Source organism: Hyperolius riggenbachi, chromosome 2 (genome assembly GCF_040937935.1).
Source record: "Hyperolius riggenbachi isolate aHypRig1 chromosome 2, aHypRig1.pri, whole genome shotgun sequence".
Taxonomy (NCBI): Eukaryota; Metazoa; Chordata; class Amphibia; order Anura; family Hyperoliidae; genus Hyperolius; species Hyperolius riggenbachi.
This window is the reverse complement of record NC_090647.1, coordinates 466,148,150-466,163,473: the sequence shown is the minus strand read 5'-3', so window position 1 is coordinate 466,163,473 and position 15,324 is coordinate 466,148,150. Positions and strand designations below refer to the sequence as shown.

Genomic DNA, 15,324 nt, shown 5'->3' with positions numbered 1-15,324 from the left:
TTGTTTTAGGGAGAATCATGGAGTGTAAGGGCTCAGACACACTATAAGCGCTTTTCTGAGCGCTTTTTGGCCTGCAGAGCTTTCTGAGAGCTTTTTAAAAAAACTCTCCCATTGACTTACATTAAAATTGCGGTAAAATCGCAATCGCAGTAAAATCGTACGATTTTATCGCAATTGCGATTTTACCTCGATTTTACCGCAATTTTGCTGCGATGTTAATGTAAGGAAAACTCTCAAAACGCTTTGGAGGCCAAAAAGCGCTCAGAAAAGCGCTTATAGTGTGTCTGAGCCCTAAGGCAGCTATCAGCAGTGACTCCTGATCACATGAATCATTTGTGCATCCTCATTGGCTAGTCGGAAAAATTGTGCAGCATAGAAGAATATAAAAAATACATAAAGAAATAAAAATAAGGGTTGGGAAGTGTAACATAGATTGTTGTACGTGGAAGAATGAATCAATTGAGTCAACTATGAGAAATCCATTATGTAATTCAGGGTTTGGAAAGTTTGGATCAATGGAATCACATGACTGTATATGAATAAATATTGATTTTTTTTCAAGAATAAATGTATATTGTTCTTTAGGGAAAGACAAGACATCCCCTGAAAATAAGCCGTAACTCATCTTTGGGCAAAACCTAATAGAAGACCCTGGATTATTGTCGGGGAAACACGGTAGTAAAGCCATGATTGGAGTACACAATGCAGGTAGTAGATTTTTAAGTCAACCCCATTCACTGTGGAATAGTCCTGATCCTCAGTGAACAAATACAGATTTGATAAAATGAATTTGATAATAAAAGGTTGAAAAAAAAGTTTTCAAAAAGTTTACACATAAATGTAGGAATTTTTACACAATGCACTAAAAGTTTTGTTTGATAGCTGTCTTTATTTTCTTCACCATTAGGCCTCATTCACACTGCATGAGTCGCCGTCCGTATTTTGGCAACGTGTGCGGGAGGCTGACACGCACCAACATCAGAAGTGCATAGACTGCACTGTCTGATGTTCACATTACATGCGTTGCGGACCAGTGCATTTTTTAGCAAAATGCGTGGCTGACCCCTTCACCACAGTGAATGGGGTCAGCCACGCAACGCATACAAATGCAGATTGCGTGCGATTGTACGCATTGCGTTCTGATCGCACGGCCATCTGCAGGTTGTAATGTGAACAAGGCCTTACCATGGTTTAGGAGAATTGACAGTAAGTCCAGCATTTCATGGCCCCCACGTGATGTAATGTCCATACTTAGCACTCTCTAGTAAAGTTGCGGGGAGGACTGTAGACACACTTACCTGTTATTGCATTCACCATTAATGCTGCGATAGGGAGAGAGCGGACACTCTTTAGGCAGGAACATGTAAGCACACCCAGTCAGTTTAGAAATGATTTCTTTTTGTTCAGGGCTAAGTACATCTAAATAAAACAGCAGAAACAAAGCTATTTGTTATTTATCTCCATAACTAGTCATATGGCATGTGCTACGCTGGTCATGAGGGCAACTGACATGGCCAATAACTACTTCAGGCAGCCAATGAAATCTGCATGCAGAGCCAGTCGATGAGAGCGATGTGGCCAATTAGAGCGGGATGCACAGAGTGAGCGTTGTGCAAGCCTCAGCCAATCAGAGTGAGGCGGGAGGGGGGCGTGTGCGGGACAGAAGGATAAACAGACATGGAGATACAGCAACTGGCTTAGAAATTATTCTTATAGATGTCATATAGGAAGTTCAAGCAGAACAGAAGATACATTAAAAAAAAGGAGATTCACTTACCTGGGGCTTCTCCCAGGCCCCTGCAGCCGACCTGTTCCACGCCGGTCCTCAAAGATCCTCGGTCCCCCGCCGTGGCTCAGTTTCTTCACCAGCGACTTGCAAGTTGACGGCCACTGCACCTACACAGTCCTGGTCCTCATTCGCAATCCCATGGCCGGGAGCATCCAGCGCAGGCACAGTATGAGAAAATCTCTTCTGCACCTGTGCAGGATGCTCCAGGCGACAGGAGAACGAACGAGGATGCGCACGGCCAGTGCCGCACAGGCGAATGGCACATTAACTGGCAGAAGAGAAAGTGAGCCGCGGCAGGAAAACGGAGGATCGTTCCAATACGGCGCAGGCACAGGACGACTGCAGGGGCTGGGAAAAGACCCCGGTAAGTGAATCTTTTTTTTTTTCACCTATCTTCAGTCTCGCTTTAAAGTGAACACGAGGTGAGAGTTATATGGACTCTACCATATTTAATTCCTTTTAGCAATACCAGTTGCCTGGTAGTCCTGATGATCCTCTGCCTCTAATACTTTCTGTCATAGACCCTGAACAAGCTTGTTAGCTGCATGCTTGTTTTTGGTGTTCTTCAGACACTACTGCAGCCAAATAAACCAACTGGGCTGCCAAGCAACTAATATTGTAAGCAAACAAATATGGCAGCCTCCATATCCCTCTTAACCACTTTAAGGGGAATTCTACGTTCATTATAAAACTACCACAATATGGATGGGATCTGAACAGGTAGTTCTGAAACTTTATTTTATAATAACAACCTTTCCATTCCAGTATGTAATCAGCCATGAATGTCTACAAAGCTAGTAAGCTTAAATAGTAGCTGTAATCATAATATGAAATGTGTACTTTTGCATGTTCTTTCCCTGAAACTCCTCACATCCCAAAGCTAGCTAAAAATTAGCAAAACTTACTGGAAGCTCAAACTTCACTCTGTACAGCATTGGCAGGAGTGATGTGTTTGGAGTACTGTTGCTATGAGCCATCCCAAAACACCCACCTTGCTGCAGGAGCACACGGCAGGAGTCTATGTTCATTCTAACACCTGGACTACTTCAGTGACAGGCAGCACACTTTGAGACTCCAGTTGTGTGCTTTAAAAACCTGAATTACCCCTTATTTATAAAGTGGGCCACTTACTGCTCCTTATGCTGGAGAAGAGTAACAGCCACAGTTGGTGATCCATTTAAGAAAACAGAACTGTGATTCACCAATTTAAATTAATTTACAGTACTGCCAATCAAGCACCCATTGCAAGTGTAGAAAATGTGACTGCTCTTTTAAAAACATGATTGTGGAGAAAATCAAATTTTAATCTATTTTTGTTCTCCACTTTTTGATAAAGAAACCACACTGATTTTCACTGAACAAAAGTAGATTTTCCCTTTATGTAGTACTGGATTTTGGCCACTGGAGGGCATTTCTGAGTTATTTTTTGTTCATGGATTGTGCTGTATTGGATGTGTATCTTGTACCTGAAATATTCTTGGACCCAGGATAGATATATCCCAACTTCTGAGCTAAAACCAGGAGTGTCATATCCATATAATCAGCAGATCTGATGGCATTTCTGCTGACAGCCACAGGTTGCTTGAAGAAGGCCATGATATCAGAAGACCGCACTACATCTCTCCTTAATCGCACCTTCAGACTACAAAAACAAAGAACATATTATTGTGTGTTTATATAGCACTGACATCTTCTGCAGCACTTTACATATTGTATATAGTTGTGGTTAAGTGTCCCTCAGAAGAACTCATTGTCTAATTACTACCATAGTCAGCAGGGTGTAACTTGAACCTCACTGGCCCCCACAAAACTCTGCTGGCTAAGCCCTCCTGCAAACCCCCATCCCCTTCTTAGATGGTAATGTGCCTTTAATACAGGACCAATTCCCCCCCCCCCCCCATTATAAAGCAGAGCCGTGCGACCGAACACACAAATTAATCCCTCTCCCCTTTTCTGCCCACCAACAGAGCTTTCTGTTGGTGGGCTCTGTGATCGCCGCTGCAATGTTTATTTATTTATTTATGTGTTCTAAAATAAATGTCGCTATTTTTTTTTGTTTATTTTTAGTACTCCCCTCCCTCCCGCCAGCCGATCACAGCAATCAGCTATGAGGGCCGATCGATCACTCTCTGTGCCTCTCCATCGCGATCCCCTGCAAAACCCTGTCCCAGGACTTGACGCCTTTCGTCGTTAGGGGTTCCTGGGGCTGCAACCTTCCCAAAGCCTATCGGTGTTAGGCGGTCGGGAAAGAGTTAAAATAAAATGTGCTTTGATACATTAAATCCACATGTTTTATTGGCCCATTTGTCCCGGTTATTACAACATTTAAATGGTGTCCCTAGTACAATGTATGGCAATAATATTTTATCTGGAAATAGATGTGTATTTTTTCAGTTTAGTGACTATTAATACTATATCACTTATTACAAGACTTCATTTGCAAAATTAACAGTAATACACCCTCATGACATACTGTACATCATAACCACTTTAGCGACTGCGGTGGTAAACCCCCCTAGTGACCAGGCCATTTTTTACTAAATAGGCCACTGCAGCTTTAAGGCCTCGCTGCAGGGCCGCACAACTCAGCATACAAGTGCTCTCTGTTGGTGGGGTCTCATCCCTGCTGGGATGTTTGTTTGTTTTTTATACAAATATATATATATTTTTTTTAAATAAATGTTGGTATTTTTTTACTTATTTTAGACTATCCTTGCCCTCCCTCCTCCCACCAGCCAATAACTGTGATTGGCTGTCATAGCCAATCACTGTGATCGGCTGTCATAGGCTTCAGCCTATACCAGCGGATCACCCCTGAGCCTGCCAGGGGGACACGGCTGTCCCCAGTACAGCGCTGCCTTAGTTCGCAAAACTGTACAGTCCTATTAGACAGTCGTTACGCCTTCTAACAGTCTCCGATCGCCGCTGGGAGACTGAAGGCAGAGCGGAGCTCCGTCATTCATGCGGAGATGCGCACGGAGGTGCGCGCAAGATCTCCTGCAATCCCCACCCGCAGCCATTCACGCCAATCACCGTGGAGTGCTCCTGGGGCTGCCGCCACGTTCATGCCAATTGGCTTGGAGCAGTCGGCAGGGGGTTAAAATAGTCCTTAAAGGGAACCAGAACGATCCCTAAAAAATGAAAAAAGATGTTATACATACCTGGGGCTTCCTCCAGCTCCATAAGCCTGGATCGCTCCCACGCCGCCATCCACCGCTGCCTCTGTCTGCTGGTACCGGGTCCCGTCACTTCCACCGGATGAGACCAGTCTTCAGCATGAACAGCGGCTCCCTCCAGCTTTGTACGCATGTGCCTGTACAGTGCGGAGGGAGTGCACTGCGCTTGCGCCGACTGGCTCGACTGGCCGAAATTACGGGACCCGGTACCAGCGGACAGAGGCAGCGGTGGATGGCGGCGTGGGAGCGTACCAGGCTTATGGAGCTGGAGGAAGCCCCAGGTATGTATAGCATCTTTTTTTTTGTCGTCTCTGGTTCTCTTTAAGTTAACTATTTCTGTAATTTTTTTTTTGTAATGATGAAGTAGTTAAATATTAATGTCAGGCACTCACCTGTTATGTCCCGCGATGCAGCTGTCTCTGTCGCCGGTCCCTCCGATCAGTGCACTTCCGGGTCTTCTCATGCACATGACAAGCGTCCTTCTCGACGGGGCTGCACGCGCACATCGCGGCCAGAGCAGGGAGCACGCGTATAGGCGTCAGCCTACGTGCTTAGATGGAGGAATACTTAGTGTCAGCTGATACACTTAGTCAGACACGTGGCAGGTTTTGTAAGTTTGTGTCAGCTGATCCATTAGTCAGGCAGGGGTTGCTGCTGTCTGACTGTGTATGTGGCCGCCTGGCTAGCCACTGATTGGATTCCTGTTGTATAAAAGCCTGCTTAGTGCTACTGATCATTGCCTGTGATAGCGATAGCTGTGGCTTGTTGCTGGGTGCTCCTGTATTGCTGTTTATTGTATTTCCTGGAATTGACCTTGCCTTGTACCTTGACTATTCTTGATTACTGCCTGGACTGACCTTCTGCCTGGATATTGACCTTGTTTGATTGCTGCCTGGATTGACCTGACCCTGCTTTGCATCATCCTTGTGTACTTCATTACTCTGATCTCACGTGTATGACCCTGAATTGTCTCTGGACTGTGTTTCTAGCTTCTGTTTGGCTCTGGTGGGTTATTTGTCTACTATACAGTACGTTCAGCTCCTATACTTTGCACCTTTAAAGGCCTGGGTGTAACAAAAGTCGGGCAGGGGGTGAGGGGGTCGGGTATTATTTCCTCATCTCCCATTCAAGCGGGGACGTGCCACACAGGTTGAAGACGGTGGTGTTAGATTGGGGCATAGGAGCTGATCTGTGGACAGATAGGCTGGCTAGCCTAACAATTAACCTCAGTTTCTGCTGAATTTCTCTGCAAAAAGTAGTTTTCATATCCTTTCTGTCCTGTAACTTACCAAAATGTGTCTAGCAAGGGTCTAGTATAGGGGCTGTGCGCGGCGGGGTTGATACGATCCTTGCTGGAAAGAGGCAGTGCTGGAAAAAGGCAGGGTGAGTAGCGGTGCTGGGGATCACTGCAAGGGGGTGAGGGGACACTTTAACCATTTGAGAACTGTGGTGTTAGATCCCCCTAGTGACCAGGCCATTTTTTACTAATTGGGCCACTGCAGCTTTAAGGCCTAGCTGCAGGGCCGCACAACTCAGCGCACAAGTCATTTTTAGGAGTAGGAGGACAAATACAATTGTTTATCTCAGTTTATTTTCGCCTTGGGATTACTTTAAAGAGGAACTGTCACGAAAATCTTGAAATTTAAAACGCATACAAATAAGATATACATCTTCCTGAGTAAAATGAGCCACAAATTACTTATCTCCTATGGCATTTACAGTAAGTAGTAGAAACCTGACATTACCGAAAGGTTTTGAGTTAGTCCATCTCTCCATAGTGATTCTCAGAATGGCCTTTATTCTTTATAAAGACACTCCTTGAAAAAGATTCATACAAAGATGCTAGCCAACCTCCCTGCTCACCGCACACTTTTTTGGCAGATGGATGGAGCAACCGCCATTCACTAAGTACATTTTGAACATAAAGAAATCCCTGTGAACCCCAATGAGGAGATGGGCTAGTCCAAATCCTGTCGCTTCTGTCAGATTTCTACTACCTACTGTAAGTGACAGCAACATAGGAGAAAAGTAATTTATGGCTCATTTTACTCTGGAAGAAACCTACTTCTTAATTATATATGTTTACATATATTTTAAATTTTAAATATTTTCGGGACAGAGGTCCTTCAAGAAAACAGACATTCTTGTCCTAGCTGAAATAACTCATTAAACATTTACATGATACATCTGCATGCCATTCAATTAAAACCAGCACTCTGCACTTAAACATCTCCATCTTAACTTACTTGTTCCTTGTTTCTGCGTAAGCCTTGTCCACCAGAAATTTGGCGCGTGCGAAACTGTTCTGAATGAAACTGTTGCTTACATCTCTTGTTCCATCTGAAAAGGAAACGGCAAGAAGTCAAGAATTTGTCTGTGTCATTTTCTTCTTTAACCACTTAAAACCTGTCCGTACATGTACATTTTGGCAGAATGGACGTTAATATTAAACGTCCTAATTGCACTAATTACTGCCTCAATAGGTCATTTATGAATGTCCATTTTAAAATAAAATATGCTTTTAATTTACAATAGCAAAGAAAGATGCAAAATATAAGAAGCAAATGCTCACTCCAAGACAGCAACTGGTCATTTAAATCCACAGAAAGCCTGTCGCTGTCAGCCGATAAAAAGATAAAAATACTGTATAGTCCAGCATATAGGACGACTGGGCATATAAAATGACTGGGCATATAAACCGACCCCCCAACTTTTCCAGTTAAAATATAAAGTTTGGGATATACTCGCCGTATAAGACTACCCCTCTTCCAACGCACGCCAAATAGAAATTTAAAAAAAATCATATACTGGTGCTATGTATGAACAGATACTGGTGCTGTACTGTATGTGGTACCCAGTATATAGGCAATTGACTGGTTAGATTGGTCAACTTTCCTTGTTTATCAGAGCGGTATGGGAGAATAGATCGCACTGTGCCCATAAAATACGTCTCTTTCACCTGTCTGGCCTGCCCTTGTATCCTACCTTCTCTGCCTCTCAGATCTCGCAGAAGTGCACCTGCAGGCTGCACCGCTTCACTACAGTCCTCAGCAGCGAGATCTGAGAGGCGGTAAGAGGATAGGGCGTATCACCCAGCACCAATGACACCCGGCGTATAAGACGACCTGTGACTTTTCAGAAGATTTTCATAGGTTAAAAAGTAGTCTTACATGCCAGAATATACAGTACATGCACTTTTGTCTGCAGAACCAAATCTAGCAGGAGCTGAAACAGATAGCCATAGACAGGGTATAGAACTCAGTCACACACAATCATAGATTATGTGACCAGCACGGGGCACCGTATGCAGGTATCCCTATCCAAGCCAACCTCCCTACCAACTGACCTGTCACAAGGTGCAGCAAAAGCAAAAGTGAGATTTAAACTCCTAAAACACATGAGTGGTGAAGGCCAGGGCTCTGCCATTACCCGGGACCCTCACTCCACATTTTTCCTTTTGCTGCTCTGACAGGTCAGTTGATAGGGAGGGGGGCTTGGAGAGGGATGCGTGCATACAGTGCCCTCTGCTGGTCGCATTATCTAGGATTGTGTGCGACTGAGCTCTCTCCCCTGTCTACGGCTGTCCTTTTCAGCTCTTGCTAGATTTGGTACTGCAGACACAAGTGCATGTATTTGCATCTTTTTATTGGCTGACAGGTTGTCTGCAGACTTATCTAAATGGCAAGTTGCTGTCTTGGAGTGAGCATTCGCTTCTTGTGTTTTGCATTTATCCTCTGTGGCTGCCATAGGTGACTCCCCCGGTGGTGAGAACACTGGGGTCCACTGCCCTTTTGGTGTTGCATGTGGAGTGTGGGTACAGGGTAGTGGCAGAGAATGGGGGTGCTCCAACACTTTATCCTACACGTCGAACTAACCTACATCCCATAGACTTTTACTATCCCTTCCCCTTCCCCAACCCTAACCCTAACCCTCCTGGTATACGTTTGATAGTGGATGTAGGCAAATTCGACGTGTAGGTTATCACGTCGGAACAGGGGCCCACCTTTCATGTGCCCCAGTGTTTTGTAATAGCAAAGAAAGCACTGATTTGTGATATGATTAGCTCAGCCTGCATCCCGGAAATGCATATGTACAAACACTTCACCATTGCCTAGAACAAACTACCACAATCTGCAGTTTCCATCAGGACTCAGGGCAGTTGAGATAAGACTTTTCCCTGCATCGTATTCTAATACATTGAATCAAATTTTGAGAGATTTACATTGATTTTAGGGTATGTTCGCTTTATTTGCATTACAAAATACAACACCCACTGTGCATGTAAAAAAACACGTACGTTAATTCATAGTATGGTAAATCCAAAACTTCACCAGAGCCTGCAATGTCTACCTCTGTAATATCTCCAAGATCTGCCCTTTTCGACTCCAGACACTACTAAGCGGTTCATCCATGCCCTCATCATCTCCCGTCTTATTTACTGCAACTCCCTTCTGTCTGGCCTAGTGGCCTCCCCTTGAAACACATTGCCCCCTTCAATCAGTTATGAATGCAGCAGCTAGACTAATGCATTATTTTTACTGCTCCGCTTCCACATCTCCCCTCTGTAAATCCCTGCACTGGCTCCCTATCCGATTCAGGATACGCTTCAAAATTCTATGCCTGGCCTATAAATTATATGCACAAAAACCTGCCCTGCCTACATTTCAGAGCTTCTTCACAGGTGTACACCAGGTTGACACCTTCAGTCCTCCAGCAACCTTTGCCTAACTGCCCACGCATTTCCCACTCTCATGTGTGCCTGCAGGATTTCTCAAGTGCCGCCCCCACCCTCTGGAACTCATTTCCACCACCCATCAGACTTGCTCCCTCCTTCAATACCATTCAAGCGAGCCCTCAAAACCCACCCTTTTAAGATGGCCTACCCACCCCCTTCCACACAGTAACTATCTACTGAATGTTTATTCCACAGCCCTACCTAGTGTGTCTATCTCCCCTCCCCTTAGAATTTAAGCCTTTGGCAGGGTCTTCCCTAGTGTGTTACATGATCGTGTGCTCCTTTCCTATGACCGCCTTGTACTTATATTACTGGACCTACCTAATCAGCCCAAATGGCACGATCATGTACTTTGTACCGTTTGCCTTGTATAGCTTTGTCTTATGTTATATAACCTTGTTACGTCATCCTTTATCACTGTATGTATTTATTATCCAGCACTGTGTAATATATTGGCGCTTTAGAAATACAATAAATAATAATAATAATAATACATTTCAGTGGAACTTGCACATTTTTGTATGCATTATCCAGAAACACACCGTAGACAGCATGTTAGGATCAGACAATCTGTTACAATTAAAATATGTAAATATGCCCTTACAGTTGTATGTGAAGTAAGTAACACGCGGCAATGCTTTGCCCAAAACAGGGACTTCATTCACCATTTAAAGTGTATAGATATAGTCTAGTAAATATTCAGATATGTGTTACAACTTTTGAATGTTTGGATAAAATACAACTCAGGTACATGAGGAGCTTCTTTTGCAATGTGGAAAAAAAAAATATATTTTTTTTATTGACTGACTTTATAGCTTTTTTGAACTTTCATATTGAATTTTGTTAACTTTGAAACTATTTCAAATGTGCATAGTGGTAATTTCTAAAATATTTCTTTATAAGATGGCACCCTGCAGAAGTCTAGTGCGTCAGTTGTCTCAGCCTTCTGTTCGCTACTTTGTAGAAAATGACAGTGACTGATGCAAAGCTGGGACACAGCACTGTGGAGTAAACTGAAGCAATTAGAATTCTCTTTATATGCTGCCACTCCCAAGTAATCAGGAGTAATAAGAAGTTCTTTATCTCCTTGTATTGAAATCTTGAATTTTATGGATCTATTTAATAAGGTCATATGTGTGTGCCTTGGCAGGCCATCAATTTTCACAAATACGGCAAGGGTGTACTTCTAGTAATTGTAAAACAAAGTGTGATAATTGCACGTTGGAAGTGCACACATACCAAAGTAGGCAATTCGGATGCCGCCATAGGTGCTTTTGAAATATAAACATTGAGGGGTAATTTGGGCGCCCTCGGCACCTGATAAATAGCAGGCGCTGGTACAGTGGGCGCCCAAATTCGACCTCAATGCTTATATTTCAAGGCACCTATGGTGGCAGCCAAAAAATTTTTCCCCTTGTGGCAGGGGCAGCTATTGGCAGCAGGGGGGTTAAGGATAGGCTTGGGGAGGGGCGGTTAGGGTTAGGCATCAGGTAGTAATTTTGCACAGGGGGAGGGGTTTAGGGCTAGGCGTCAGGTAGGAAGGGCGGGGGGGGCAGGGGGTGAGGCCTCAGGTAGGAAGTTTGTGTTGGGGAGGTTAGGGTTTGATGTTGGGTAGGCCGTTTGGGAGGTTGGGGTGAGAGTAGGCTTAGGTTTAGCCATAGTAAAATATCAGAATTTAATACCAGTATTTTACACTTTCATAGTAAAATATTGGTATTAAACACCAACATTTTACTATCAGGATTGCTGGGCTCCCAAATTACCAGTGGAATGCAGTGGAGGACATATATTCACTCCAGCCCTAGGTCCTCACTCCAGCTTGTCAGTGTGTAGAAGCATCCCTCCATAGGCTCTTGATGGATGTCACATGACATTGGGGGCCTGTGGAGGAAATTTTCTGCATGCTGGCCATCTGGAGTTAAGAGGACCTAGTGCTTGAGTGGTTATATATGCTTTGAAGTGGCTGCTCTGCATTTTTCATAGGGGAGAATGATTTGGGCCCCTTAGCCCCTGCCCCCCCCTTCACCACCACGTCAACCACCAAGGGTGCTGCTGAGGCTATAGCTACACCCTTGGATGGGTGCTACCCTCCATGCACATCCCTTCCCCCTTTGTGACCCAGGGTGTCATATAACAAGGTTGGTGACCATGAATCTCCCCATCCCAAATAATTGTAGGGCCACAATGATTTCACCCACCCTTAACAAATGTGGCCAAGGCAATGCCTGGGCCCCTGTGTCAGAGGGAGGTAAGGTAAGTGCTTGGGGCCCCCACAGCCCTGGGCGTATGAATGATGACTCACCCTGCTGCTGAGATTCCAGGCGGCATTAAATATTATTCCCCCTCTGAGTTATAGCAACTCAGAGGGACACTTCATTTGAGGTCTGGTCATTGCTGGTTATTACCAGCACCCAAATTACACTGTAAATCCTAATGACATTGCATCTATGGTGGCGCCCAAGTCGGGCAACACGACCTGTCTCACAGCCCTGGGTCCTCTGCAGTCACAAGGGCTGCTTCCCCAGTAGTTATGCCCCTGTCCTAATGTGAGTACAGGCATTTCACTGTATCATTAGCCTCCATTTTAGCAACCTCCCCTGCTGCCCAACTGTGATTTCTGTTGTGTTCTGCACAGTGGGGGTCCCTCCTGATTTTCCTCCCTCCTCTCCATAGAACAGAACCTAAAATCATCTCTCTGGGTGATGTAACTATGTATGTGCCTTTAGTTTTGGCTAGCATTAAAGAGACTCTGTAACAAAATGTTCAGCCTTAGTTCTTCTATCCTATAAGTTCCTTTGCCTGTTCTAATATGCTCTGGCTTACTGCAGCCTTTCCTAATTGCACAGTGGCTGTGTTATCTCTGTTATATGATCTAATCTGTTTTCTTCAGTCGGCTCTGTCGGGTAAAGGCTGGAATGTGCGGAATGTGCAGGGCTGCTTGTGATTGAATAGAAGTGATACACACCCTCTTCAGGCCCCCTGCAGGCTCTGTATGAGTCACACACTCTGCTTATGTGAGCCTATCACAAGCTGGTTAGTTTGTTTGTAAACACTGCATAAAACTGTTAATTACAAGCCAGGATTGCAGCAGAGAGTGGCAGAAACAGCACAGAGGGGCCCAGGAGAACATAATGAATAGAATGGTATGCTTTTTGCTGTAAAAATTTTAGAGTACAGATTCTCTTTAAAGCCTGGTACACACTTTCAATTGTGATTGGCCAATCACTAACCAATTTTACCACCTATATGTAGTATGAGGGAGTACCTACACAATCTGCTCATAGAATTCAATATATGTTGGCCCTCATAATACATGAAGGTGGTAAAACTGGTCAGTAATTGACCAATCATAATTCAAAGTGTGTACCTGGCTTAAGGTATGCAATTTTTATTGGCTACTAATTGACCAATTTTACTTCTTTCATGTAGTATGAAGGACCAACAGATTTTGAATACTATGAACAGATTGTGTGGGTAAGCTCTTATACTACATACAGGTTGTAGAATTGGCCAGTGATTGGCCAATCAAAACTGAATGCGTGTATGCACCCTAAGCTGGAGGTAAAGCCTTGTACACACTTTCAATTATGATTGGGCAATCTCTGACCAATGTTACCACCTCCATGTAGTATGAGGGCTTACAGTACTTACACAATCTGTTAATAGTATTCAATATCTGATGACCCTCATACTACAGAGGTAGTAAAATTGGTCAGTGATTGGCCAATCATAATTGAAAATGTGTACCAGGCTTTAGACAAAATCTCCCCAACGAGAACGAACATTTAGGCTAGGTGCACACTTAGCAGAAACGCAAGCGTTGTGGAAAATACTGCATTTTGCCGCTAATGGAAGTCTATGGGCCGCATGAAAAAATGCATATAAAAAACGCATGTGTTTTGTATGCGTGCGTTTTTAAAAACGCTGGTTTTGTTGCATGATTTTCAAAAACGCATCAAAAACGCACATAATGAAAGTCAATGGGAATGCAATGGTATGCGTTTTTCATGCGTTTTTATATGCGGTATTATTTATTGCTTTGTGATGTATTTCTGCTTCCTGTTGTCTTCCTAGTAATTTGCATAAATTAAATTATTAAAATACATTAAAAACGCAAACCGCAAATGCATTAAAATGCACGCAAAACGCTTGAAAAATGCATCTGCGGTTAAAAAAATGCTAACGCAAACGCAGCAAAAACGCACATGAAAAAAAAAATATGCACATGACATAAAACACAGCCTTTCATGTTATGTTATGTGTTATGTTATGTGTGCACCTACCCTCAACCTTTCACAATGTTAACTGAGGCAGATGTTCCCACTGTAGACTGAGTGTTCCCACCATTGCCACAAGGTAACTCAAGTCTGACCAGGAGGATTTTGGTGCATTCAGATATGTGGCTCCCTTCATTTGTATTGATGGGGCTATAGTGCACCACGCATAGACAACAAAAACAATAAAAACACAAACAGAAGCTCTAATTTCTCCCTGCTCTATCAAAACATCAGTTAAAAGGCATTTATTTTTCACTTTAACACTTTACCTGAAGATATTTAAATGACAACTGTAAGGAAAGGTGTATGGAGGCTGCTATATTTACTTCCTTTTAAGGAATACCAGTTGCCTGGCGGTCCTGCTGATCCTCTGCCTCTAATACTTTTAGCCTTAGCCCCTGAACAAGCATGCAGCAGATCAGATGTTTCTGACATTCTTGTCAGATCTGACAAGATTAGCTGCATGCGCTTGTTTATGGTCTAATTCAGACATGACTGCAGCTAAATAGATCAGCAGAGCTGCCAGACAACTGGTATTGTTTAAAAGCAAATAAATATAGCAGCCTCCATATAACTCTCACTACAGTTGTCCTTTAAATATCCTCTGGTAAAGTGTTAAGGTGAAAAAAAAAACATTTTAACTGATGTGTGGATAGAGCAGGGAGATATTAGAGCTTCTGTTTAGTGTTTTACACATTTGAAAATGAACAGTAAGGCATTCCCTTATAATTTTAAGAGATTTTAAATGTTATTTTCTGTTTTTACATATTTATTTATTACATGTTATAGAAATAAAAAAAATTAAAAGAAGTCTGTTTTGAAATATTCTTTCTATATGTGCACAGTAAGATTAAAAAAGGGGAAGGAGTTTACCTTCATTGACAGAGGCTGCTGTTTTAAGAGATGCTACAAGGATTACGGCAAATATCAGTAAAAACTTCATTTTTCAAGTGTCTGTAGGAAAATATAAAAAAAAATTAGTACATTTAAAATTAAAATGACAGAAGTAAATATAGCAGCTACTAAGCTTCACCTACCTGTGAAGTCCTGAGCACCACTTGCCTCCTTCTAAGTATAGTACAGTAGTAAACTGTCCCTAGTCCTGAATTTATATAAGCCTCAGTCCAATGGTGTGATGGAGAGAGACACCCATGGGTGCAGCCAACAATGGTGGGGCAGCACCTGAGCACGGGTTCCTGGAGGATGTCAGTAAATGTTAGTTTAAACAAATCAGTCAAACATTCTTGGCCATCATCCAAACCATTGACCAAGTATGACATATATTGAGTGCAGTAGAAATCAATTTTAGATAGCAAAATAAATGTATGCAGAACTTCACTGAAATTT

At 43.2% G+C, this 15,324-nt stretch overlaps 1 protein-coding gene across 1 annotated transcript in view; it reads right to left on the bottom strand.

Moving 5' to 3' along the window:
• The window catches only part of LOC137547040 (myeloperoxidase-like), a 35,174-nt gene extending 20,070 nt beyond the window's left edge, over positions 1-15,104 (bottom strand). Inside the window, exons 1-5 of the mRNA XM_068270177.1 lie at positions 15,015-15,104; positions 14,851-14,931; positions 7,212-7,305; positions 3,256-3,431; positions 1,299-1,419 (exon numbers count right to left, since the gene is read on the bottom strand). Coding sequence (XP_068126278.1) covers positions 1,299-1,419; positions 3,256-3,431; positions 7,212-7,305; positions 14,851-14,920 — 461 coding nt within the window. The 5' untranslated portion in view covers positions 14,921-14,931; positions 15,015-15,104. The remainder of the gene's footprint in view (positions 1-1,298; positions 1,420-3,255; positions 3,432-7,211; positions 7,306-14,850; positions 14,932-15,014) is intronic.
• Positions 15,105-15,324: the final 220 nt, after the last annotated feature.